Raw genomic sequence first — 26,416 nt, 5'->3', positions numbered from 1 at the left:
GAAGCTTCTGCTTCTGCTCCTGACTCAGTAACACTCGAAGGTGGGGACAGATGCAGGTTTTATGGGGCCCAGAACATACACAGTCCCGAAGGCCCTCTCCAAGAAAAATGCAACATCAAGTTTGAAAACCAGTATTTCTTTAGGATGAGAAAGTACAACAGTTACAAGTGGAAAACAAAACGACATTACCACAAATATCACAAAAATCCAGAAAAATAACACAATGCATTTTATTAGCTGCCAAACTCATCTCTTAAGATGTGTGTTCTCTGACATTTTGGGCCTGTTTGGCCGTGTACTCTGATGGTTTTTTCATTAAGACGATGATTTTGTAACATGGTTTCCCACATCAACAGCAGGAAGATAATGTAGCCTCAAAGGTCAACTGAAAAGGACATGCAAATTTTTATAACTGTCCAATTTAGGAAAACACTGATCCAGTTTTTTTTTCCATTTCTGAACTGAAGCACCTTATGACATTTCATATTTTCCTTCTCATCACATACATCCTTGTCAGTATCACTATGTCCCCAACGAATTGGAGGAAATGTTTACCTTTCACCACTGTCTGATTCACTCCTCTTCATTAACTGAATTATCAAGCTACAGAAAAGCCTGCTCATTGTTCCTATTTGAAACTTATCTTTTTCTTTTAATGAAGTGCTGCTTTTGGTATGATCTGAAGATATTTTGTTTCCATTTTCCTGTTGATATCAGAATAATTCCTATCGATTTTATTGCTTGGCCTTAACACTTTTCTTTCATATTCCATTTTTAATCTAATTTTCCCCCGCTAGCTTTTAATAAATAAAATTACTAGTTGCAAAAGAAGGTACTCTTCACATACATTCAAGTCAGGAACCTGTAATCTCCCACTGGTACTGACGTGTTCTAAATGTCCTCTAAATTGCAGTTAAAGGGGCACATTCAAGCCTTATCAGTGTTTGGAATAAACTTTTTACTGTCCGTGTTGAGATTTCTCTTCCAGTCTCAGAAATTTTATTTTAATTCCTATATTGTTGGCATATCCATGTTGCAAGACCTGAAAGCTTTTTCATAGGCAAGCCATCTCATCACACTCAGAGTCTTCAATGAAAAATCTAAGCTGGCACCTGTGTTCTGACACAACGGATGCTGGTGCCACCAAGGGTACCGGGTGCCCATGCCTCGCGTTCCTACACTGGCTCAGAGTAGCTTCCCAGGCTGACCACTAGCCATTCTCTCCAGAGGGGCTGCTGTCTGACCCCCACTCAACAGCCTAGCTGAGGAGGCAGATCCAGCACTGGCTCCTGCGATTCTAGAGGGAGGGAGCCCGAGGCACTGAAGGGAACAGTCTTCCTGGGAACCGCACAGCCTCTTACACGTCAGGAGAGGCTGGCGGTCTCCCAGGGGAAGCCTCCGTCTGCATCTGGTAGGACTGTATTAGCTGCTAATGTTTAAAATTAGGACATGTCACAGAAAATTCTCTTGATAATTGGAAGACCTGGCAACTCTGGGCCTAAGGTTCTAAATGGCAACAACGGGCCAGTGTAGGAGCACAGGCACTGGTCTGGCCCTAAGACTGACCCAGCTCTGCTCGGCCAGTGCCTGGGGCAGGTCCTGGACGCGCCCTGGGCAACACCTGTAAAGGGAATGCCCGGTGGACATCCCTGGACCCCACATGTCACACACTCCAGGAGATGCCTGTCCTGTCTAGTCCTGTGTGGTGCCCAGACGGGCAAAGGGGCACCTTGGCTAGTTCACGAGAACACAGATACTGGTAATTCGGCCAAGCCTCGGCCTGCAGCCCCAATGCACCAGGAAGCAGGAAAGGTGCAGGGACGGTTGCTGAGGCCAGCAGCGGCTTGGAGGAACTCTGATCTTGCTAAAACGGCAACTGCTGGGTGACTGGAAACGAAGGACACAAAAGGAAACAAATGCTTCTTTCACTTGTCCCCTCGGAGGCACTTGGGGAGACTGAGGCAGAGGACTGGGAGATCTCGCGGACTTTTCGCTGTGAAATCTCATTTTGGGAAGCTGCACACGCCCCCGCCGAGCACGAGAAAGCTCTCGGGCCTGAGTCCGGGCAGGGGCCGCTGCCAGCCGTCTCCCGCCCTGGCTGACCGATCGCAGGCTCCCCAACAGCCTGCGAACGCGGGCGCGTCTGTCCTCCCGGGCTCCCCGGCCCGCTGTCACCCCGCGCCTCCCCACCCGGCCCCGGCCTCGCGCCCCCAGGGCCCCGCCGCGCGCGCTGACGTGCGCGTCCGCAGCGCCGCTCCGAGGCCCGGCGCGTCCCGGGCGGGTCGAACCGGCCCCCGCCGCCCCGAGCGCCCTCCTCGCCTCTTACCAGTGAGGCCGCCGCCCTTCCCGTGGCCCCGGCGCCGCTGCAGCACGAAGAAGGGGTTGGCCCGCTCCGTCACCCACAGCGCGTTGGCCACCAGCACCTCCTCCGGGCCCAGCCACATCGTGGGGCCGCGCGCACCGGGCCGAGGCCCGCCAGGCGGAAGCGCCGCCGCCGTCGCCGCGCTGAGCCGAGCGGGCGGGCGGGGCCGGTGGGCGGGGCGGGGCGAGCGGGCGGCGCCCCCTGGCGGCCGCTGGGACCGGCGGACGCCGGCTGCGGGCTTTCTGGGCGCGCGCTCCCCTGCCCGGACCCGCCCACCGACCTCCGGCCCCCGGCCCGGCCCGGCCAGACCAGGCCCCGCCCACCGGCCGCGGCCGAGGGCCGCAGGCCGGCTCAGCCCGGCGGTGTCCATCTCCCTCTCTCTCCCTCTCCCTCTCGCCCTCCTTGCCCCAGGACCCAGCGCCGCAGCCTCATCTAGGAGGAGCGGTCCAGTCCCGGGCCCACAGGCCTCTGGCCTTAATGGCTGAGTCCACAGTCCATAGATAGCAGGGCCCTGGACGTTTTGTAAAAACATGTCCAGGGTTTGGGGGAAAATATAAAGAAAGCAGCATTTTTGGCTGATTGTGCAGGGCAACCCAGTGCGTGTTAACATTCAAAGGGCGGCTGGAAAAGGTTTAATCGATTGTGGTAACTCATAATTTTGATGCTTGGGCCTAAGATGAAGACAACCTTGGGGAGGCCGCGACGGGTTGTCAGGAAGCCCGGAGGCTGGCAGGGTTCTCAGAAACCCGCACGGTCCCCTCACTTCATAGAGGAGGCTGGGTGGCCTTAGGGTCGGGGGCAGGACCCGCCCTACCTGGGACCCGCAAAGGTGTCTGCACCAGCATGGATGGGGCGGGTAGGGAAGAGGGGCTGGGAATGTGGATCGCTGCTCTCCCAGGCTGACCTGTAGGGGTCGACCCCTCACAGTCCAAACACTGACTCTTGAGTGAAAGGGGAGCTCTTTACTCTGTCTGGGCCATAGGCATGACTCCAGAATGTCCAGGGCTAATCGGGATGCAGGATCACCCTGCTGGACTGAGGCTGCCAGAACCCGGCAGGAGGCCAGAGGGAAGGGGGCACTTTAGAATCATCCCTGGAGGCTTATGCTGATTTTGGATTGGGTTTCTGTCACTGGCATTCAAGAATCTAATATGATAGATGTAGGTACAAATTGGTGGTTTCATGGCTGATAGCCAGAGTGATTGAAAGTCTTCCGAGATGTTACTTGAGACTTGAATCAACTTTCAAGATGTAGAGGCTGGTTTTAAGAACTCTGGAGCTTAAACTGGTAATGTGTCATTGTGCTCTATGGGGAGTGATCTACTCTCAAGAATTTGGAAACACAGTGGACCCTTAACAGCCGGGGTTTGAAAGTGCTGGTCCACTTATATTCTGATTTTTGTCAACAGTCAATGCTACAGTACCGCATGATCGGTGGTTGGTTGAATCATCAGATGAAGAACTGCAGAAAAGAGGAACTTCAGACTCAGAGGGCCGACTAAGTTATACTCAGATTTTCGACCTCGCAGAGGGTAGACGCCCCTGACTTGTGTTGTTCAAGGGTCAACTGTACCTGTAAACACCCTGAGGGGAGGTAAAGGGTTATTTTGTTCCCGCATTCCAGTGGTTCTCAAACTTGAGTGTGTGTCAGAATCACCTGCAGGGCTTGCTGAAACACAGATTCTGGGACCCACCTCAGAGTATCTGCACTTCTAACAAGTTCCTAGGTGATAGTGATGTCACTAACCTGGAGACCACCTTTTGAGAACTATTCTTTATTAGAAGGAAAAGAACAAACAGCTATTGAACACTTAGGATGTGCTAAGCCTATTTCATTTTCCCCCTTTATTGTCTAAGATATAATTCACATTTCATAAAATTCACCCTTTTAAAATACATAGTTCAGTGATTAGTGTATTCCCAAAGTTGTGCAACCATTAACACTATCTATCTGCAAAGGAGGAAATCCAGCTCCAGGAGGAAGGCAAAGCCCTGAGGGGACCAGGGAGAGAGCACAGGGATAACTGGGATGCAGGATCACCCTGCTGCACTGAACCTGCCAGAACCCAACAGGAGGCCAGATGGGGCACTTTAAGATCATCCCTGGAGGCTTATAGGTGGCTGAGAGGTGGCAGCGGAATTCCAGAATATTTTCATCACTTCATAAAGAAACCTCTTATCCATTAGCAGTCACTTCCCCTTCTCCATCCCCCTCCACCCCCAGCAACCACCAGTCTATTTCTATCCCTTTAGGTTTTCCCATCCGGACATTTCATATAATTGAAATCATACAGTGTGTGGCCTTTCATGACTTGCTTCTTTCACTTCCCATAATGTTTTCCAGGTTCATCCATGTTGTAGCAGGTGTCAGTACTTCCGTCCTTTTCATGGCTGAATAATATTCCACTGTATGGATATACCACATTTTATTTATTCATTCATTAGTTGATGGGCATTTGGGTTGTTTCCCCTTTTGGGCTATTATGGATAGTGCTGTTGTGAACATCTATATACAAGTTTTTGTGTGAATGTGTTTTCAGTTCTTTTGGGTAGATCCCTAAGAGTGGAATTGTTGGGCCACATGGTAAAGCTGCAAACTGTTCTCCAAAGCAGCTGTACCATTTCACATTCCCATCAGTAATAGGTGAGGGTTGTAGTTTCTCTGTATCTAGTCAACACTTACTACAGTCTAATATATTTTTTTACTATAGCCACCCTAGCAGGTATAAAGTAGTATCGCATGTGGTTTAGATTTGCACTTCCCTAGTGGCTTATGATGATGTTGAGCATCTTTTTAGGTATGTGATGGTCATTTGAATGGTTATTTACATATCTTCTTTGGAGAAATGTCTCTTAATATTCTTTTCCCATTTTAAAATTGGGCTGTCTTTTTATTGTTGAGTTGTAAGAGTTATTTATATATTCCAGATACTATACTGTTATCAGATGTATAATATTAAACCTAGTTCTTTCATTATTTTAAATCGAATCCTCACATGTTTACCCTATGAGGTAGGTATTTTAAAATCCCTATTATAGAGATAAAACTGAAACCCAGACAGGTGAAATGATTTGCCAAGTTCATCCTAGTAAGTGGTGGAGGTAGTTTTAATGTCCAGAACTTTTTGGTTCCAACTCTTTCTTACATGTATTGGACACTTGCTGTGTTTGCCCCAGCATTTACTTCTCCCCAGGAAGCATCATGATTCTGCCTTCCAGCTCTCAGGTGAAGCTGAATGCACTCCTGGGCCACACAAGTGGAGCCCATGCTGGCCTCGGCTGATGGTGCATTCTACCTCTGTGACCACAGTGGATGGAAACGGCCATGTGTTTCCAACCAAGCCAATCAGGGTCAAGGAGATGTCATTCTGGTCTGGGTTACCTCATGGGGAAGTAGACCAGCTCCTGAGCTGGTGGGCCTACCATCTCCCTGAGCCTGAGAGTGGAGTTTACCTGGAGGAACCAAAGTTGCAGATGTGTCCTGGTGTCGGCGACTGAGGGCCACGCCATGCCATAACTGAGGTGAGCATGGCATTTTAGCTTCTGTGAGCACTACACTTCCCTTTGGCTTAAGCCAGTTTTGGCTGGGGTTTCTGTCATTTGCAACCAGAGAAGTCCTCACTGATACAAGTAATCACCAACAAGACTCCACGCGGCCAGAGCATCTTTTTCAATAGGTTTTTATTGAAATGGTTACATTAGTAAATCCCACATATACAGGTATACACTATCGGCATACAGGTACACACCGTACAGGTTCACGGTTTAACTATGCTTACATCAACCATATGGGCCTAGGAGTTGTGCTGCCTGAACACTTCAAAGGGCTAAGATCTGATGGCCAAGAAATCAGCTCGCGTTCATTGCAGGTGCCCGTGTTCTAGACACGGTGACCCCCCCCCCGTTGTGCACCCCCTAATTAAGCTAATGATCAATTCTGCTTCTTGGAGATTTGATGTGCGTTCTTCCTGGCACAAGCTCTCCAATAGTGAACTAAAGTCAAGTGCACTGTGTAACCTTCCATCCATCAAGGTGGACGATAAGCTATTTGCCACACTTAGGTTTATCCCAAGCCTCCCCCACCCCAAATTCCCTGTGCTATAGTTAGAAAAATAGCTTTGGATGCTGTCCTCTGAGATGTTGTGCATAGTTAGCAGGAACCCAGAGTAAGAGGAGCTCTCCGAACGCCCCAAATGTGAAAGGGGTTCACTTTAATATTTTATATATAAAAGCTACTGAGGGTCAAAAACAATTGTGACATATGTGGCCTGGGGCTCGGACCATCTCCTTCTCTTGTACAGTAACAGACTGTTCCATAAGGTGGTGACAGTGTGACAGTGTCCCCTGGAGTCCAAACAGCATTTCCTAGCTTGGAATCTTTTCCTATTCCTGTGATCATGGTCAAGTTTCTTTAGCCAGAGCCATTGCCACTCAGGAGAAGACCCTGCTTTGCACGCTCAGCTTAAGACACCAGATTCTTGCCTTAAGCACGGGCCAATGGTGCCTCTCCTCCAGGTGGGTCAGCAAGGCAGGCCTGGGCTGCCAGGGGATGAATGGACATGGTACCCGCTCCACTCCTCTCCAGGATGGCATGTGTCATCTCAGGCTGGGAGGCTGGGACCCTGGCACTGGCCACACCCAGTGACCTGGTCCGCACAGCAGGCTGGTAGGCACTAGGCAGTTAGCCTTTCTGCTTAGGGACAGCTCACTCACCTTAAGGGAAAGAAATGGCCTCGGATGTAAGAGTCTACCTACCCTCCCCATTTCTGTTTTGACAAACATCTTGGCTCAGTAGCGCCCAGTCACTATAAAAGTCCTTTAATATCACATAGTGTAAATATCCTTGGGCTTAATTACTGATGAAGGATCATTCCAAAAGCAGATTAGAATTCCCTTGGTGTTGGGTTAAATTTGTAAAACATTGCTCAGATCATTCATCTGCCACTCTCAGCAGCTGCCAGTAAAGAGAGCTGGAGAGAGAGGGCGATGATCAGCTGAGGGGTAAGGAGCTGACGAAGGCCAGTCAGGCTGCCAGCTGACCCAAAGGCCCCTTCCCTGTACACATGCCCACCCACATGGACCGCAGTGGACGGTGAGAAATGAGCCACTCCCGCCCAGCGTTAAACAGTGGGGGACCCTGAAAGATGTGTCCCCACTCATCAAGGGTCCGCCACAGCTGAGAAAAGGGTGCAGATGATATCCTCCAGCTCTTGGCTTTCCGCAGAAGAAGAGTGTGTGCGGTTTATAAAGGCGCTTCCCGCTGGACGCCACCCTTGGCTTGCACACGCACGCCCCGGCAGCTGCCTCTGGGCTCCCAGCAATGTCTCTCAGGGCTCTGTGTCTGAGGAAGTCCTGCCTTTCAGGCTGCCAGCCTGGGTCCATGTTGCCCGAAACCTCTGTCCTTTGTGGAACATGCATGTGGAAGATTCAAGGGGAGGAAGTAGGAAAGGCTGGGACAGGGGTCTGAGTGACCCCAACAGCACTGCATCCTTCTGAGACTTTAATCCTCAAGTTTGCATGAAGTTCAAGGTGTTTTTGTTTTTTGTCATAAAGTATCTTCCCTCTTCCCCAAGTTGGAGTGAAGAAAAAAAATGGCTTGAGCAGAGGCCAAACCCCAGATGAGTCCCAGGTCATGGACTGGAGGGTCCCCTAGAGCCCTGTGGGGCCATGAAAGTCAAGTCCTGGACAGACACATTGTCCTTTCAGTAGCTGAGACTGACAACATCCCTTCCCCTGCACGGTCACTGAGGCTGGTGGGACGCAGCTCTGACTGCCTTCACCCCGCGTCTGCTGGGGACCCACGGGGCTCTCTTCTTCAAGGCTCAGTTTGTTGGGCTCTTTCAGGGCACCCCGAAGAAAGCAGACAGACCTCCTGACTTGACCAAAGCCCCAGAGGAGCCCCAGGGCCACAGTGGGGCTCCTGACCGCACTCAGCCCCCCTCACTCAGGCTCTAAGAGGCTGGTGTGAGCTGGGGACCCAGAGCCCCAGAGAAGTGATAGGGGCCGGCGGGCTGGGGACACAGCCCCTGTGGGGGAAACCCTTCTTCCCTTAGTTGTGGGATCCAGCTCGCTTTGCTTTTCCTGCCGTTTTGTAGGACAGTAAGAGAAGAACAATTCCACGAAGCAAACACGCACCTTACCTCTGTCTCCGTCATTCTGTGTTTTCTCTGATGTTATGAAACTTAAAACGTCTAAGGCATTTTCCAGCCCTGTGGAGGGGATCCTAGCCACACCCATGGACGTTATGTGAACGTGTGTACTCAACACTCATTTCCTCCTTTTCCCAGTGGGCTTTGGAATGATTCACCAAGCCCAACCTTCCTTTACACTCAGTGGCTTTTCTAAATCAGCTTCTGTCTATAGCTCCTTCTCTTCCATACCTTCAATATCAGCGTCCCCAGGGCTTTATCCCAAGCCTGGTTCTCAGATCACTGGGCAATTTTAGCCCCATTCTGGCTTCAGTCATCATCTGAACTTAGCTTAGGAACACCAGGCCTGAGTCTAATTCTAGAGAGTGTGTGTGTGGGAGGGGGGAGAGGGAGCGATGTGGGGCGCCTGAGGGACTGCGGTCACATGGAGAGTCGAAGTGGTCACAGCAGGTCGAAGTGACATGTACATTTAAAACACAGCTTCCCAGGGTTCTGATGCACAGAGGGGCCATACGCTGACCACCCTCGCCTCACCAAACCTCTGCCTGAGACCCAGAGCTGCATCTCCAGGCCTCCCCTGAGGCCCCAGCAGCCCCCAGACCCAAGGTGGCTCTCTCCCTGTGTCTCTCCGACACCCACCCAGTCACCGAGGTTGCTCCTGGCTTCTGCTTCAATCTCGTGGCTCCCCACTTTCCCTCTGTCAATCAGACCCCGGCACCCAGGCACAGCAGGGCCTCCTTGGCCCACTCCCACCCCAGCTCCCTCTCTCTCCAAAACAGACTTGGGCCCTCCCCGCGGCAAAGCCCTCCCTGCCCAGGAGGTGAAACCACAGCCTTGCTGGTCTCGGCTCCACCTGGCCTGTCTTCACGGAAGCTGTTGCATCCTCGGCAAGCGAGGGGTCCCGTGGGCGGGGCTACCGCGCCACGCCCCTCCATCTGCCCAAGGGAACGCCCCTCGCCATCCGCCATTGTTTCATCTGGTCTCACATCCCAACTGGTTGTTAATGTGCCAGTTTCCCACAACAGCCAAATTCCTAATGATCCCTGGATTCACCTTAACTGCCTGTGTTTGTGTGTGGCACACAGTGGGAGCTGACTAAAGGCCTGCTAGCCCTGCCTTTTTCCTTCTAAATGCTACTTCCTGGAAACACAGTATTTGTTTCATGACATTTACAAGCAGCAACCTTCTGTCAAGGTGACCTGACTCTAACACCACCTCCTTGTTGTCCTGCAGCAGGACCGCTGCCTGGATAATAAAGGGGAACTGTAAGCCAGATAACATTTTGATTTTTCTTCCATTAAAACCAGTTTCACTTAACTTGTAGATCAAGGAAAGAACTGGATGTAAAGGGTAATAAAAATACGAGAAGAGCTTACAAAGCCCACGGGAAATACCAAGTTAGTGAAATTTAGTACTCTTATTTTGCTTAAACCCCTTGCGTCTGCATCTTTCGGAAGCTGGGCTGTTGCGTGCATCAGTTCAAACTGGTGTCCAGGGAAGTGCCCTGTGACGCGCCTCTGAGCCAGGCCTGAGGAGGGCCCGGGAGATGGAGCCTTTCCTCAGAGGCTGGATTCACCGACTTTGCCAGGTGGTTCTGACCATCTTGGGGGGAGCTTGTCCTCCCCTGAGCGGGCAGAGGCAGGCAGCCTTGGACAGACGTGCTGCCCACTCACTCCCCCAAGCCTGACCCTCCTGCTGTCCAGTTGCCTCTCCCCGCTCCCTGAGATGACAGGACAGGAGGGCCACGGGCAGTTCTCCCCTTAGGAAGTTCTAAATCGTCAAACTGTAAGTGCCTGCATTTCAGCTGTCACAATCCAGTTCCAAGCTGATTAGCTGATGGTTCTGGCTGCTCCAGACCCCACTCCACACACATCCTGTGGTGTCTGCTGGTTCTGCACCGAGCGTGGCCTGGGGGCAAGGTGGAGGTCATGCCGGGAGGCAGGGGCTGGAGCCGGACCCAGCTCAGAGCAGTCTACTGGAGGGACAGAGGGTTTGTGGTGTAAGAAGCTCGTTCCTCTGTCCCTTCCACTCTTCAAAATGTACTCCCCACCTTTCCCCACCAAAAAACCCCACAAAAAACACTCAGAGGTCATCATGCACTTCCTGGCTAATAGCCACTGCAGCTGTAAGGCTGGCAGCAGCTGAGAGCACTCACACATAGCAGAAGCCCTCTCCGTAGCCCGGCCGTGCAGTGTGGCCAGTAACCTCTGCTCCCCGAACCTCAAGCTTCTCACAGGCAGGGCTGCCCACGGTGAGAAGTGTGCACTCACCAAGCTCACGGGGCAGGCAGCCCTGCCAGGGTCCCTGGGTGGCTCCGCCGAGAACTTCTCCTTGGTCCAGCTGCCAGCCGAGACGGCTTTGCTGTTTGGGATGAAAAGTGCTACCCTCATTACTCCCAGAGTACATGACCTTCACGGAGAAGTTACTGTCCCTCCTGACAAAGGCAAGACATTCTGTAGCTGAGCAGGAGAGTGGCCCCGATTTCTAGGAAAAGGGTGTCAAGCTGGGATCTGAAGCACTATTCTGAGATAATTCCCCTGTAAGAAACTGGTCATTTGACACTGAGGGTGTGCCCTAGATTTACCAGAAATTCAAATATTGTATTAATAGGTGGACTTTGAGGTGCTTGAATTTTTAATTTCTTCTGAAGTCATTTCATTTCTTTTCAGCAGAGGAATAAATATCTGGAGTGAAATTTAATGGACGTGCTTTTGCAAGACTGTACAAACCAGAAGAAAACACGCAGCTGAGATCTGAGTTCTGGTTCAGGAAAACAAGGTCACGGTGTGGACAACGTGGTCAGAACTGAGCCCTCTTCTCTGTCAGATGAGCCAAACCAAATACAAACGCAGGTGCGTGTCTGGAACCCCTGGCATCTCCTTGAGACAGAGTCTCCTGCTGTAAAGCCAGTGGGGCAAACCTGTCTTTCTCAACAGTGCTTGCTTGGAACTGTTTATCAAAAATATTTTTATAGTACAAAGACTATAAAGAGGAAAAAACAAACAAATTAAAGCCCTTGGTTAAAGGTAAAAAGAAAAAGCTGCTAAGACCTTACAAATCTGCACTGTTTCAGCCTCAAATGATTAGAAATAAAACGCTGCTGGTCACTCCAAGGCAATGTCACACTCTGGCTCTCTGAGGGGGTTTGTTCCGGGCACAACAGGGCCTGAGGCATCTTGGCAACACATCACGAGAGGAGACGCTGATAGAGAGAAACCAGCCGCACACGGAGAAATGGCAAGTGTTCACCGGAAACTTCTGTCCCGGAGTCAGTAAGCATAACCAGGGCGAGTCCATGCGGTTTGCTGCCAGATCTAACTCCGGGCACACGGAACCGACGCTTCCAGTCTCATCCAAGGGGCTGGGGATTTACACTCACATCTTCACATGGCTCGTGTCGATGAGAGATGGTGTGTCCTTGAGCAGAAAGGATGCGCAATGTGTTTTTATAAATTTGCTTATCGTGGTTCTGTGTTGGGATGACTCTAAAGGTACAAGTTTCTTGTGGCGTTAGCTTGAGGTCATCCCAGGCATGTGGGAGGAGCACACGTGTCCCAAGGTCCCCCACGCTGGCCGCCGCGTCCTTTCCTGTAAGCTCGCATGCCTGCTCCGTGTGACGCCGAGGCTGGCAGGAGAGGCCTGGGCTGAAGAGGGTGTTTATCTGGGGTCTAACAGCAAGAAGGTGGTTTGATTCCCTCAAGAAAGTACTCAGAACGTTCTGACTTTGACACCCACTGGCTGCCACCCCGGGACCACTGTGCCTGGGGAAGACTGCCCGGCTGGCCTCCCCAGCACCACCACCCCACACACCTCCGCGGTTGCCAAGAAGGCAAGTCCACTGGCCTCACGGTCAGGGAGGGCCTTCAGTGTTTCAGCAGCCACATAAGCACTTGTCACCTTACTCTCACTCTCCGGGGGAGGCTGGAAATGACAACACGAATGATGCCTGTCCCACACAGCCCGCAGCTCCACTGTGGTGCCCTGGGTGGTCAGTCTCAGACAGGGACAAAGACAAGGCTTTCTCTTAGGAACCTTTAGAAAGAGGCCCATTAACCAGAAGTGGAATAAGTGACAGGAAAATACAGAGCAGGCCAGGGAGCAGCAACTTGTGCCCCACATCAGTGAGAAGCGGCACCTGCAGACTTTAGTATGCATCATAAGTGGGGAGCACAAAAGGTATTTAAAAAACCCCAACGTCACCCCGACACGGAATAGCAGGTGGTTATTCACAGACACATTCGCAATGCAACAGTAACCCCTGAGCCCCGCCTCTTCTCCGAAAACAGCCAAGCTTGTCGGGGCCCACGTTCAGTGGCCAGCTTTGGGTAGGTTTTCGGTGCCATGAGGCCACCTGGGCAATAAAGCTGTCCTCAAAGCCTCACCGGGGGGGGAACTGTGCAGTTTAACCCTGAGCCCCAGCCTGTGCTTGGAAAGCACTGCCATTCTTCCAAAATGGACGCTGACAGAAGAATACAAAATAAGAAAGGTGATCATAAATCAAATCACAAAAGAGGTGACCCCCAACAGCCCGTTTGAAAAAAATCAGGTTTTGTTCTCATCATACATGTCCAAAGAAGGCTCGATCGTGGAGAAGTCACTTTCGTACACCAGGCTCCGAGGGGACAGAGAGTTCCGATGGAAGACGTGACCGCCTGGAAAGGGAACACGAAGCACAGGCTTAATAGGTCGTCAGGCCGCACTCCCCACGTGGCTTGAGGGAAAGAACGTGGATTATCGTCAAAGCATCATGTTTTCTCAAATATCTCTATTTTGGACTCTCATGGCTGAAAGAACGCAGGCGTCCCTCAGTGCACACAAACATGTGAGTCCCAGTGTTGGGGTCCCTGAGATTAGCCGCTGGGGCTCTCCGAGTAAAGGCTGCCTGGTGCTCTGAGAAAGACTCCTCTCACACGTGTGAAGACTTCCGCCTTGGGGCACATGATCACGTGGCGAGCTACCAAACCGCCTGTCTGAGCACCTGTTTTGGGGGAGGCTGGGGGTGGGCACAGAGCCCCTTCCTCAGCTGGGCAGATGGGGTTGCGACCTGGGGGCTCTGATCATGCATTAAAAAGTTTCTATTTGTTTTAAAGTTATACCTCCACATGGTTAATTCTACACAAGTCAAAACCTGTCATCTCCAGCCCCTTTCTCGCAGGCGGCCACTTTAAGCCAGTCTATGTCTCTGAGTAATGTGCCTTTGTCAGTCCTTCCTACTTCTTTGTCTTAGACTTTATCTCCTGCACCCCTACTATGGAAAATGAGGATTTCCTCCTCATCTTCCCCTCTACCATCCACACATACTTTCCATTGCTCCAATATAACTATATTTTGATTAAAAAATCCGATGTTTACATTATTTGACTCTTTCGGCTATTCAGAGCTAAGCCATATTTACTCTGGCCCTTCCTTTTCTGGATAAGTGTTTGTTTTTATAGCCTTATTGAAGTGTATGTGATTCACCAAAATGCACACCCCTGAAGCCATCACCAGAATCGAGACAGTGAACACCTTCATCCCCCCCAAAGTTTCCTGGTGCCTCTGAGAACTCCTCCTCTTCTCCAGCCCTACTCCCATCTCCACATAAATCACAGATTAGTTTGCAGCTTTCTAGAATTTTATTTAAGTGGAAGCATAGTGTGATTTATTGGCGCTTTCAAATAAAGCTGCTGTGTGTACAAGTCTGAGCGTGGACACGTGCCGTCCTTCCTCTCAGGGAGATACCTAGGGGTGGAATGACTGGGCAGGTGCACACTTGCTTTTCTCAGTGGTTGTACCACTGGGCGCCCACCAGCAGCACAGGAGAGCTCCAGGTGCTCGGCAGCCTCATCGACATCTAGATGGTCACCTTCTGCATTTCACCCACTCTCGCAGGCGTGCAGTAGTAGCTCACTGCGGGTTTAGTCTGCATCTCCCTAATATTTGGCATATTTTCATGTGCTTTTTGGCCAATTGTATATCTTCTTTTGTGAAGCATTTTGTTCAAACCTTTTGCCTGCTAAAAAAATGTAGTTGTCTTCCTATTACTGAGTTGTAAGCATTTAAAAATATATATATATTCTAGAAACAAGTCCTTTGTCAGACATATGCTTTGCAAATATTTTCTCCCGGTCTGTGGCTTGCCTTTTTATTTGCATAACAATGCCCTTTGAAAAGCAGAAGTTTTAAATTTTATTAAAATCCAATTTATTGATTTTTTCCCCTTTTATAGTGTGTCCTTTTTGTGTCAGAATATAAAAAAATCTTTGCCAAATCCAAAGTCATTACAATTTTTTCCTGTGTGTTCGGGCAGAAGTTTTATATTTTTGGCTCTTACATTTAGATGATCCACTTCAAGTACGTTTTTGTATATGGTGGGAAATAAAGATTGAAGTTCAGTTTTTTGCTTTTGGATATTCAATTGTTCCAGCGTCATTTGTTTAAAAGATTATCCTTTTCCGACTGAACTGCCTTGGTACTTTAGTTGAAAAATCTATTGATCAATGTGTATGGTCTTTTTGGGGCACTATTTTGTTCCAATTTGTTTGTCTACTTTACATTAATACAACACTGTCTTGATTACTACAGCTTTATAAGTCTTGGAATCAAGTATTATAAGTTTTTCAACTTTGTCCTATTTTTCAAGTGGTATGATGGGCAGGGAGGAGAGGAAGGCTGGTACAAAGAGTACAGACAAGTATCAAATGAAAGTATTTCATGCACTACTGTGAGTAATAGGACCCCTTCTATTTTCTTTTTTAACTTTCCTATATTAAAAACATCTGCATTTAAAAAACTCAGATGAATTCAAAGATGCTTGCTGTCTGCACAAAGCAGCCCTCCAAGAGTGGTCCCAAGTAAGAGGTGGATGTTTGAGCTCAGGCAGCTGAGCATTACTTAGCCCCAGAGGAAGCTGCATAATCCAACAGGGCTGAAGGGTTAAAGACTTAAAAATAGAAACAAAGAAACAAAAGACACCCAGCAAAAGATGAAGAGGTTTCCTTTTCTGCAGGAAGAACTAAAGCCACCAGAGATGGAAATGACCTAACTTTTTGTGTTAGTAACGGATCAGCTGACACCAAATCTTTGGTAATAAAAAGTGGGTCAGAATTTAGTCAGTAATCTACTCAGCAGTTAACCAGTTTACTTGAGAAAAATATAATATCAAGAGAGGAACACATAAGCAGCTAAATTAAAAAAAAAAGAAGCAGAAAGCACAGCGTATTTTTCAACACCTGGAAACACACCCTATCTACTGATTAACAGATCATTATGTTTGTTATTGCTTACATAATAACAAACGTTATTAAGTAACGTCTTAATTGAGGTATAACATATATATAGATATGCACAAGTCATAAGCATGTAACTCAGTGAATCCCCACAGAGAGAACACACCCATGAAATCACTGGATCCAGAGCTAGACCCTCTCATCTACAAAGCAGAAAGGCTCGCAGACACAGTAAACAACCTTACAGGTACCGGGGGAAAGCGGGTGGGAAGGGATACATTCGGGAGTTTGAGATTTGCAAATGTTAGCCATCATATATAGAAACAGATAAAGATCAGATTTCATCTGTACAGCACAGGGAACTATATTTAATATCTTGTAATAACCTTTAATGAAACAGAACATGAAAATGAATGTATGTGTGTATATGCATGACTGGGACATTATGCTGTGCACCAGAAATGGACATATTGTAATTGACTACACTTCAAGAAAAAAAAAAAAGAAACCTAAAAAAAAAAAAAAAGGACCAGCACCCACCAGCACCCTACACGGACCTCTGCTGATGTCAATCATTAGGACCTCTCTTCTCCAAAGAAAACCACAATCCAGACCTTTTCAGAGTTTTTATTTTCTGTTTCATGTTTTACAGAAACAGAAAATAAAAGTGAACAGAAAAGAGCGTATGTTCGTTTGTGTCTGGACCCTCTCGGACAAGGCTATGTTGGGATAGTCATCCATGTCCCTGGATAGGGCAGCAGTTTGTTCGTCTTCCTGGCTGCCTGATACTCTGCCGTGTGACTGCCCCACACTTTGTCTAACCTTCTGCTGATGGACATTTGCGTTGTTGTCTCCATCTGGGAGCCACTGTGAACACTGCTATTAGGAACAGCCTTGCGCCTCTCCTTTGTAAACATAAGCACGCAGCTCTTTTGGGCTGCACCAAGGCGGGTGGCTGGCTCCCAGGGCACGCGAGTCCTGGCAGTCCGAGCAGACACCGGCGGCTTTCCAATCTTTCCCCCCGGGTAGACGAGAATTCCAGTTGTCTTGCATCTACACTCATACTTGGTGTTTTCTGACTCGTTCATTTTTTCACTTCTGGTGGGTATATAATAGTTATTTCCCTGTGGTTTTAATTTACATTCCCCTGATGACTGAAAAGGGTGAGCGCTTTTCCACATGCTTTTGGGCTATCTGTACATCTTGCTCATCTTAAAATGTGTGCTTATTTCTTTCGCTCATTTTTTTGTCAGGCTGTCGGTCTTTCCCTTCTTTGTCCTGAGTATGAGTCCTTTGTCAGAAGTACTTCTTAGGACATTACGTAAGTAATATGTATGAGTTATTACATTGTTACAAGTATTACAGGTTATCTTCTTCCAAAAAAGCATATTCTGATAAACAGAGTTTCTCAGTTTTAGTGTGGACCAATTTACCTATCTTTTATCTTATGGTTAGAGCTCTCTGAGACCTGTTTAAGGAACTGCATATCCCAAGGTTTTGAAGATTGTTTTGCCTTTCACATTTAGGTCTATGCTCTACTTCAAATTCATCTTTGAGTATGGTGTGAAGTAGGAATCAAGATTCGTTTCTCTCTCTATAGATTTTCGGGTGACCCAGCACCATTTATTGGAAAGCCCATCCTTATCCCCACTACTACACAGAGCTACCTTCGTATGAATCAAGTGTCCAAAAATGCATAGTTGTTTTGGGGACCATATTCTGTTCTGCTAAGCCATTTGTCCATCCCTGCATCAACCCCTCACAGTCTTAATTACTGTACCTTTATAAAACCCCTTAATATCCAGTTCTGTAAAATCCTTCCACTTTATCATTCTTCAGGACTTGTTATTTTTGGTCCATTTCATTGCCACGCAAATTTTACAGACAGCTTCTCAAGTTTCTCTCTAACACACACACACACAACCCTCCTGGGATCTGACTGAAACTTCAGTGAATATATAGGTCAGTCTGGGGAAAATTAACATCTTTATACTATCCAGTCTTAAAAACCTGTCAACTTAGCATGTCCATTTATTTAGGTCACCTTAAATTTCTCTCAATAATGCTTGATAGTTTTCTGTGCAGAGCTCTTACACATATTCTTTTAGATTTATTCCTTATTACTTGATGTATGTTCGATGCTTTTGTAAATGGTATCATTTTGAAAATTTCATTTTTAATTGTTTATTATTGGCATATAGAAATACAGTTGACCCTGCTAAATTTACTCACTCATTTTAAGAGCTGATGTGCAGAATCTTGTATTACTATGCTGTTTGTAAATAGTTTTATTTCTTCCTTTCCAATCCTTACACCTTTTGTTTCTTTTTCTTGTCTTATCACATGGCCAATAAAATGTTGGAGAAGTCAAGGGGGTATCTCGATTGCCAACCTTAGGGAAAAGTTTTAAATATTTCATCATTAAGCATAATGTTTGCTGAAGTTTTGAAAATACTCACTATTAGATAAGGAAGTGTTCTTCTCCCTCTAGTTTGCTAAAAGTTCGTTTCTTTTAAAATCAGGAGTGGGTGTTGAATTTCAGCAAATGCCTTTTCCATATCTATTAAGATAAAAACATGGCTTCCCACTTCTATTCTGTTAATGTGTTGAATCACACTGATTTTCAACTTTGCACTTTAAAATAAATCTAACCTGGTTATTTTTTCCTACTTATACATTGTCAGATTTATTTAGCTAATATTTTATTTAGAATATTTGCATCTATATTCATAAAGTGAATTAACCTGTACTTTTCTTTTCTTGTCTTTGTCATGATTTGGTGTTAATGTCATGCTGGTATCATTGAAAGGCTTGGAAGTGCTCCTCTTTCTCTGTTCTCTGGACAAACCTGTGTAAGGCTGTTGTTATTTCTTCCTTAATGTTATAAACAATTCACCAGTGAAACCATCTAGGCTTAGAGTTTTTAAAAATTTTAATTATTATTTTTATTAAAGTATAGACAATATTATTATATTAATAATATTATGTATAACATTATATTAGTTTCAGGTGTACAACATAGTGATTCAGTATTTTTATAGATTATACCTGATTTAAAGCTATAAAATACTGGTTATATTCCCCATGCTGCCCACTGTATCCTTGTATCACATTTGTTTTATACGTAGTAATCTGTAACTCTTAATCCCCTACCCCTAGAGTTTTTCTTTGAAGGAGTATTTTAAACCAGGGATTTAATTTATTACCTAGATGTGGAATTCAGATCTCCTGTTTCTTCTCTCAGTGTTGGTGCTTTGTATTTTTCAAGGAATTTTTCCATTTCATTTACATTTCAGAGATTACTAACATAAGTTGTCATAATACTTTCATTATTTTATTACAGTAAAAAATACATAACATAAAATTTGCCATCTTATCCTTTTTAAGTGTGTAGTTGAGTAGTGTTAAGTATATTATATTGTTGTGAAACAGATCTGCAGAACTTTTTCATCCTGCAGATCTGAAATCTGTACCCCCTTAACAACTTCCCTTTCACCCCTTCGCTCTAACCTGGTAGCCACCATTTGACTTTCTGTTTTTATGAACTTTATAATCATTATTTTTAATGTGTGTAGGCTCTGTAGGGATGTCCCCCTTTCTGCTCTTCTTATGGGTCATTTGAGTCTTTTCTCTTGATCAGCAGAGGTTATCAATTTTATTATTCTTTTCAGAGAAACAACTTTATGCTTGGTTGATTTTTTTTCTATTGTATATTTGTTTTCTATTAAATTATTTTATTAGCATTATTATCACCTTTGTTTGATTCAGTTTGTTGTCCTTTAATTGAGAGGAATGCTTCTAACACTGATCTTCTAGCCTTTCTTCAGTTCTAATACACGCACTTAAGGCCACAAATTTCACTCCAACATTGCTTTAGCTGCATCACACAAGTTTTGATATATTGTGATTTTATTGGCATTCAGTTAAATTTTAAAACTTTAAAAACAAGTGCAATTTCTTTGACTCATGAGTGTTTTAAGAAATATATTATTTGATTCCAATAATTTAGGAATCATTTCAATTATCTTTGTGTTTTTGATTTCTAACTTAATGCCACTGGTCAGAAAACATACTCTGCATGATTTCAGTTCTTACGTATTTGTTGAAATTTGATTTAACACCCAGAATATGGTCTATTTTAGTAAATGATCTATGTGTTCTTGAAAATAATATATATCCTATAGTCAATTACATATTACTTATTGTGTTGTTCAAATCTAGATCCGTAATGAGTATTTTTCTGCTTGTTAACAAGAGATGTGTTTAAAAATCCCATTATGATAGTGAAACTGTCTATTTTGCTTTTTAGCTGTCAATTTTTCCTTCATGTATTTTGAAGACATATCAGGTACACAAATTGAGAACTAGTTTCTTCATGACGGACTCTTTCATCATTATGAAACGTCCCTCTTTATCTTAAAGCATATTTTGCCTTTTACTTATATAAATTTTCTTTTGGTTAATACTTACATGATATATATATTTCCTATCATTTTACTTCCAACATTTCTGTATCCGTATATTAAAGAAATATCACACATAGATGTTTGTATGTAAATTTTGTATCTAGTCTAATTTTTGAGTATTTAAGCATCCATTTACATTCATTAATGACATATTAGGATTTAAACCTATCATTTTATTGTTTTATATTTATCCCATTCTATGTTAATTATTTTTATTTTTAAATTTTAATTATTCCTGGAAATGCAAGTGTCTTAAGGTACTTTTATTCTATTTATCCTCTCCCATCTTTTGTGCAATTAATGTTGACTAATTTTCATAAGACATTAGTGTTCTGTACATCAATTATCACTTTATCCACATATTTACCCTTTCTGTTGCTCTCGAATCTTCCTGCATCTCCATGTTTTTATCTGAAATAATTTTTCTTCTGTCTGAAGAACTCACCCTTGGTGTTTCTGTTTATTGGAAAATGCCTTGTTTCGTCTTTATTTTTGATGAATTTTTTTCCTGAGGTTTTTAGGTTGGCAGGTTTTTTCCCCCCTAACATTTCATTACACTGTTTTCTGGTTTTTATCATTTCTTTCAAGACACTGTCAGTCTTCTGCTGCTACTTTAAAATTAATATATTTCATATTGAAAAGGGAAAAACAAAGTTGGAAAACTCACATTTCTTGATTTCAAACTTACTACAAAGCAACAGTAATCAATACCAGGTGATACAGGCAGAAAGGCAGACACAGAGATCAATAAAATAGAATATATTATGCATTATGCTCAACTGATTCTTGACAAAGTTATCAAGACCATTCAACAGGGAAAAAAGAATAATCTCTTTAACAAATGGTACTGGGACAAATGGATATTGACAGGCAAAAGAATGAATTTGGACCTCTCCCTCCTATCATATACGTACATTAATTCACAATGGATGAAAGACTAAAGTATAAAAGCTAAAACTATAAAGCTCTTGGAAGTTTCTGCAACCTTGAATTAGGTAATGGGTTCTTAGATATGACTCCTAAAACACAAACAACCAAAGAAAAAAGACAAATTGGACTCCATTAAAATACCCCCAAAACAGAAGACTTGTATTTCAAAAGATACCATCAAGAAAGTGAATGGAACTTATAGGAGAAAATATTTGCAAACTGTTTTTCTAAGGGCCTAGTATCTGGAATATATAAAGAACTCTTACAACTCAGTAATAAAAAAATAAGTCCAAGGGGGAGGGTATAGCTCCGTGATAGAGTGCATGCTTAGCATGCATGAGGTCCTGGGTTCCATCTCCAGTACCTCCATTAAAAAAAAAAAGATATAGATATAGATAAACCTAATTACCTCTCCCCCAACAAAAAGCTTAAAAAAATAAAAATTAAAAAAGTCCAAAAAATGGGCAAAGGACTTAGATCTATTTCTCTAAAGATATGCAAGTGGTCAAAAAGCACAGGAAGATGCTCACCATCATTACTCATTAGGAAAATGCAATGAAAACAATAATGAGGAGCCACTTCACACCCACTAGACATGGCTGTAATTTTTTTTAAAAAAGGTAAATAATATGCACTGGTGAGGATGTAGAGAAATTGGAACCCTTGCACACTGCTGGTAGAAATGTGAAGTTGTACAGTGCTTAGAGAACACTTTGGTAGTTTTTTAGTAAGTTAGAGTTAACATACACCTCAGCAATTCTATTCCTAGGGATCTATCCAAAAGAACTGTAAAGAGTATGTTGACACAAAAATGTGTATACAAACGTTCATAGCAGCATTATTCATAACAGCCAAAACGTGGAAACAACACAAATGTCCACCAATGTATGCATGGATCAATGAAGTGTGGTGTACAGCCATACAATGGAATAGTATTCAGCCCTGAAAAAGCATGAGGTACTGATACATGCTACAACTGGATGAACTTTGAAAACATTATACTAAGTGAAAGAAGTGAGACACAAAGGCCACATATTGTATGATTCTGTCCCCATGAAATGCCCAGAACAGGCAAATCCAAAGACAGAGAGTAGATTAGCGGTCTCTGGGCTGGCAGTGGGGGTGACAGGGGTGAGAGGTTACAGTTCATGGTATAAATAAGGCTCTTTTGGGGATGATAAAAATGTTCTAGAATTAGATAGTTGCAATGGTTGTACAACCTTGTGAATATACCAAGAATTACTGAAATGGTTTACCCTTTAAAAGAATAAATATTATGGTGTGTGAATTATATCTCAATAAACAAAGTCTTCAACCCCTTACTGATTTGAGTAGGACTGCTGTAATGAACCTGTTACAGATAGGAATACTTTCATCTTTCAGGAATGCTGGTGTTGGGGATTGAGAATTCACTGCTCAGAACATTTACATATACTGATAATCCTTCAAGTGTATGATTCAATAGAACAAAATATTCCAACATCTTCCTCAAAAATAATGCAAAACACATTTCATTTACACATGTGAAATTGCTCCATCCAACTTGACAGAGTTTGCTGTTTTTAAAAGAATACAGTACAAACTAGGTAAAAAAAAACTTGGACAGACATAATTTATTACTAATTGGTGTGTATTTTGGAAACACTTTCTTACACTCATCCTTTCCAGATATTTATTGAGCACTTACTATGTGCAAAAGAACCCTACTAGGTACCAGTGACACAGAGGCAAGTGACACAACTCGATGTCTCTGTGACTGTCTGTTCTGGCAGAGGCAGATCAATCACAAACAAAGAAACAAGAAATTATCAGAGAGTGAAACTTGAAGAAAATAAAATGGAATAACCCACTCAATTCAGAGCCCGAGGGGGCATCACCACACAGGACGCCCCCAAAGCCTGGGTCCTATCTGGGCACAGCAGGAGCCAACAGAAAACACAGCAGAAACACTGTCCCTCCCACGGGGAGGGTGAGCACTTTCTGTCTCTGAAGCGCACACAGATGGAAGCTGAGCACATGATCTCAGAATTAGCCCTCCAACCGTACGACCGTGAATGACACTCGATAACAGTCTTTTAATTTTATTATTTATTTATTTTAATACAAAGCTTTGGCATTAGCAATTTTATGAAAAAATAAAATGTACTAAAAATAAATGCTTGTGTGGCATGATTGGTAAATGATGCACAAAAATAGGTTCTTTTTTCCTTCAAGGCAATCAGTCAGAAAGCAGTTTTTTCCTTCTTCAAAACCATTCTACCCTATGGAATAAAAGGAAAAAAGAGAGGTCAAGAGTTAGTCAGAGTGTCATTGTCAATGTCTTAAAATAACAGAGAAAGTGATCCTAACTGAAGGGTGGCCTGGGGCTGTCCCCAGATACTTCCCAGCCCAGTATCTGGTAAAGCCAGTAACATTAGCATTTTCCTGAACCCAGCAGCTTCTGATCTGAGGTCAAGGGGCTCAGTCACTTAAAAGTGTGTTCCTACTCCCAAAAGGAATGCAGGGAAAAGTATGGGCTAATGGCATCTTGTTTGAAAATGCAGGGACAATTATCATATAATTACAACTTTTCCTGGTTTGAACACACGTTCTAAATGCTGAGCGTCTTGAAATCTGTAGCTGCTGTCTTTATAGTATGCTCCCCCTTCATACCTCAAACTAGTTTGTCATTTATTTATTTTAAAATAAGATTTGAACAGTACAGATTTCCAGAGATGTCTGGTTTTCTTACAGGAATTCCCCAGATTTTAAGTGTGTGTGTGTGTCCGTCCCTAAGTCAGGTGCCTGAAGGGACCTGAAACCTCTCTGTTTCCTGTGCTACCCTCAGGCTAATGCTGCAGCCTGGCACCGGGGGATCGCCCTGGCTTGGACCCTGTGTGGTCTGGTTCACTGCTGTGGTTCCCATGTTGTAACTTCAGTTCTGCTCTCTCTTCTCTATGCTCAGTTCCAGGTCCGTATTTCAAGCCACCCAATCCTTAGGCATCACACAACTCTCCAGCATCTCCTGTTTTATCTCCTCTTCATCCCCCTGACCTCCTCCTTCAGCTCCACATTTTCACCCAACCTACCTTCCTGCCTCCTGTCACTACCTCGTCAAAGCAACTTCTCGGTCACCAGGAATTTCCTTTTTGCTGAAAAGCCTTAGACACTTCCTGCTATTTCCAAAAATTAAATCCAAATTCTGTAGTCTACCTACCACCCTCCCCCCCACCACCTACGGTAGGCACATCAAACCAAACAGCTGCCTGGACCTGATCTGCTTTTCCCACCCCTTGTGCCTTAATTACGCCTGGCCTTGTCCCTAAGTCACTCCCTCCAGGAAGCCTTTTGCAGAAGTGGCGGTTCCTCGTGTCTGTGTGATGCTGAGTGGCTGCGCTCCTCTCACACCGCTGGGCCTGCGGGCACTTCCTGGCTCTCCTGTCACTTCAGCCAGCGCTGTGGTGCAGGGCACGGGGGGGCACAGCCCCTTCTCCCCAGGGCTCCTGCAGGGCGAGGCCTGGAGCCTTGGGAGTACCAGGGAGATGGTGCCTAATGAATGAACGGCCGGGCATGAAGGCTGCTCACAGCAGCTTCAGGTAAAGCTCTACACTTTATTGTAGCTCATATTTAAGAAAATACGTGGTTTTTTATAATATTTGCTCAGAAAAACTGTATCTTAGATATAACGACTTTGAATGAGCAAATCAAGATTTTTACATCTTGCTTTTTTGCTGCCTTTCTAAGAAATTATAATGCAATCAAACATTAAAGGTACTTCGGAAAAAGTAAAGAATGACTACTGTCAAAGCCAGTACAGAAGTTCAATCAAAAGGCCCATTGCTTTAATCTTCCTTCTGTCATCACATTTTTAGAAAAGCAAATTTGTCTTCTTCAGCCATATTATTTGGAGCCCTTAAACGGTCCCCTGGAGCAGTCAGAAACAAGCAGTGCGAAGGAAAGAGCTGGGACTAGAGACACTGGGCATGAGCCCCACGCCCTTCTTCCTGTGGCATTTCTCGGGGGTCCCTTGGTTCCTCTGGCCTAGGGCTGCTCCTCTGTGTGTATCTCTCAGGCTCAGAGCGGCTGAAAGGGGAAGATGCCAAGAGGGAGAAGAGGATTCATGATCAAACTGGGGGCACATCTCTGCTGGTGTTGTTACAAAAAAGGCTGTCTCAGGAGAGTGAACAGCCAGGCACGGGTGCCCGTGTGAGCAGAGGTACCCAGCTGAGAATTCAAAATTCAAAATTCTTTAGATCAGTGTTTCTCAAAGTGCAGGCTGCAACCTACTAATGGATTATAAAATCAGTGTGAGCAACAGAGCACAGGGAAGAGAGGTCAGAGATACTGCAGGTAGTGAGGGAAACTGTGAAACTTCTGTTTCAGTTACACACGCGGGAATGCTGGGCCACAGTGTAAAGTGTCTTTCTTACAGCAGGAGGTGGCTGCAAAAAAAAGCTTTAAAAACACTCCTTTTGACACTGAAGGTTCTAAAAGAGGCAGCCTCTCTCCTTGGGCTCTGGGACCATTTAGGACAGGAGGGACTCATGGGACTGGGAGGGGTCAGACTTCCTTCCACCTGACCCCGGGCCTGCCTCTGAACAGCTGCAGCCTGGCGGCCTCTGTGTGAACAGGCAGGTCCTGGCAGGCTTGTCAGCTTTCAAGATGGCCCATGTCGTGGGTGAACAGCTCCAACTGGAGGAAGTTCCTTCAAGCATTAGGAGGAAATCTACCCCCAGAGCTCCAGAACCTCACAGCAGGCATCACCCTCTGCATGCGCCGGTCAGCCACTGTGGGACGACCATGGGCACTAAACGGGGCAACGTGGGCAGTAACAGAGCCCAACACAGGAGTACCCTCTTGGTAGGCCTGCAGCAAATAGTAGCTGTTCTCACCTCTGAAAATCCTTCAAATACCTGGAAACACCTCTCATATCACCCCACTCCCCTCATTTCTAAGGTAAGCATTCCTGAGGTATCAAATGATTACATTTCAGACCCTTTTATACTGAAATATGTCGATGTTCCTTTCAAAGAGTCTGAGCAGAACAAGTCAGAAATACTCAGCAGAGAATAACAGACACCCATTCCTCTGGGCTGGCCCCTACATTTCCACCACAAAATCTTCTCTACAAGAAGACCCGTGCAGACAACGCAAGTGCGGCGTCCTGCTGCAGAGCTGGGGCTTCCTGGTCCCTGGCTATGCCAGAGGATCTCACATTTATTCCAGCTACTTCATCAGGTTAACCGCATCTGACTCATTTCCCCCTTAAGGGACTATTCTGCATCTTGAACGCCTGGGCTACACTCCTGCAAATCTCAGAAC

General features: G+C 45.4%; 2 protein-coding genes across 5 annotated transcripts in view; both read right to left on the bottom strand.

Annotated features, from left to right (window-relative positions):
* TBC1D9B (TBC1 domain family member 9B) overlaps nucleotides 1-2,512 on the bottom strand; it is a 40,479-nt gene extending 37,967 nt beyond the window's left edge. For all 3 annotated transcript variants that reach the window (XM_015234906.3, XM_072947091.1, XM_072947090.1), the window contains exon 1: nucleotides 2,327-2,512. In XM_015234906.3, coding sequence (XP_015090392.2) covers nucleotides 2,327-2,444 — 118 coding nt within the window. In that variant the 5' untranslated portion in view covers nucleotides 2,445-2,512. The remainder of the gene's footprint in view (nucleotides 1-2,326) is intronic.
* Nucleotides 2,513-23,185: 20,673 nt separating this feature from the next.
* RNF130 (ring finger protein 130) overlaps nucleotides 23,186-26,416 on the bottom strand; it is a 91,068-nt gene continuing 87,837 nt past the window's right edge. For both annotated transcript variants that reach the window (XM_072947105.1, XM_072947104.1), the window contains one exon: nucleotides 23,186-23,376. In XM_072947105.1, coding sequence (XP_072803206.1) covers nucleotides 23,372-23,376 — 5 coding nt within the window. In that variant the 3' untranslated portion in view covers nucleotides 23,186-23,371. The remainder of the gene's footprint in view (nucleotides 23,377-26,416) is intronic.

Source organism: Vicugna pacos, chromosome 22, assembly GCF_048564905.1.
Source record: "Vicugna pacos chromosome 22, VicPac4, whole genome shotgun sequence".
NCBI classification, from domain to species: Eukaryota; Metazoa; Chordata; class Mammalia; order Artiodactyla; family Camelidae; genus Vicugna; species Vicugna pacos.
Note: the sequence above shows the minus strand (reverse complement) of the source record. Positions and strands in the feature narration are given on the sequence as shown.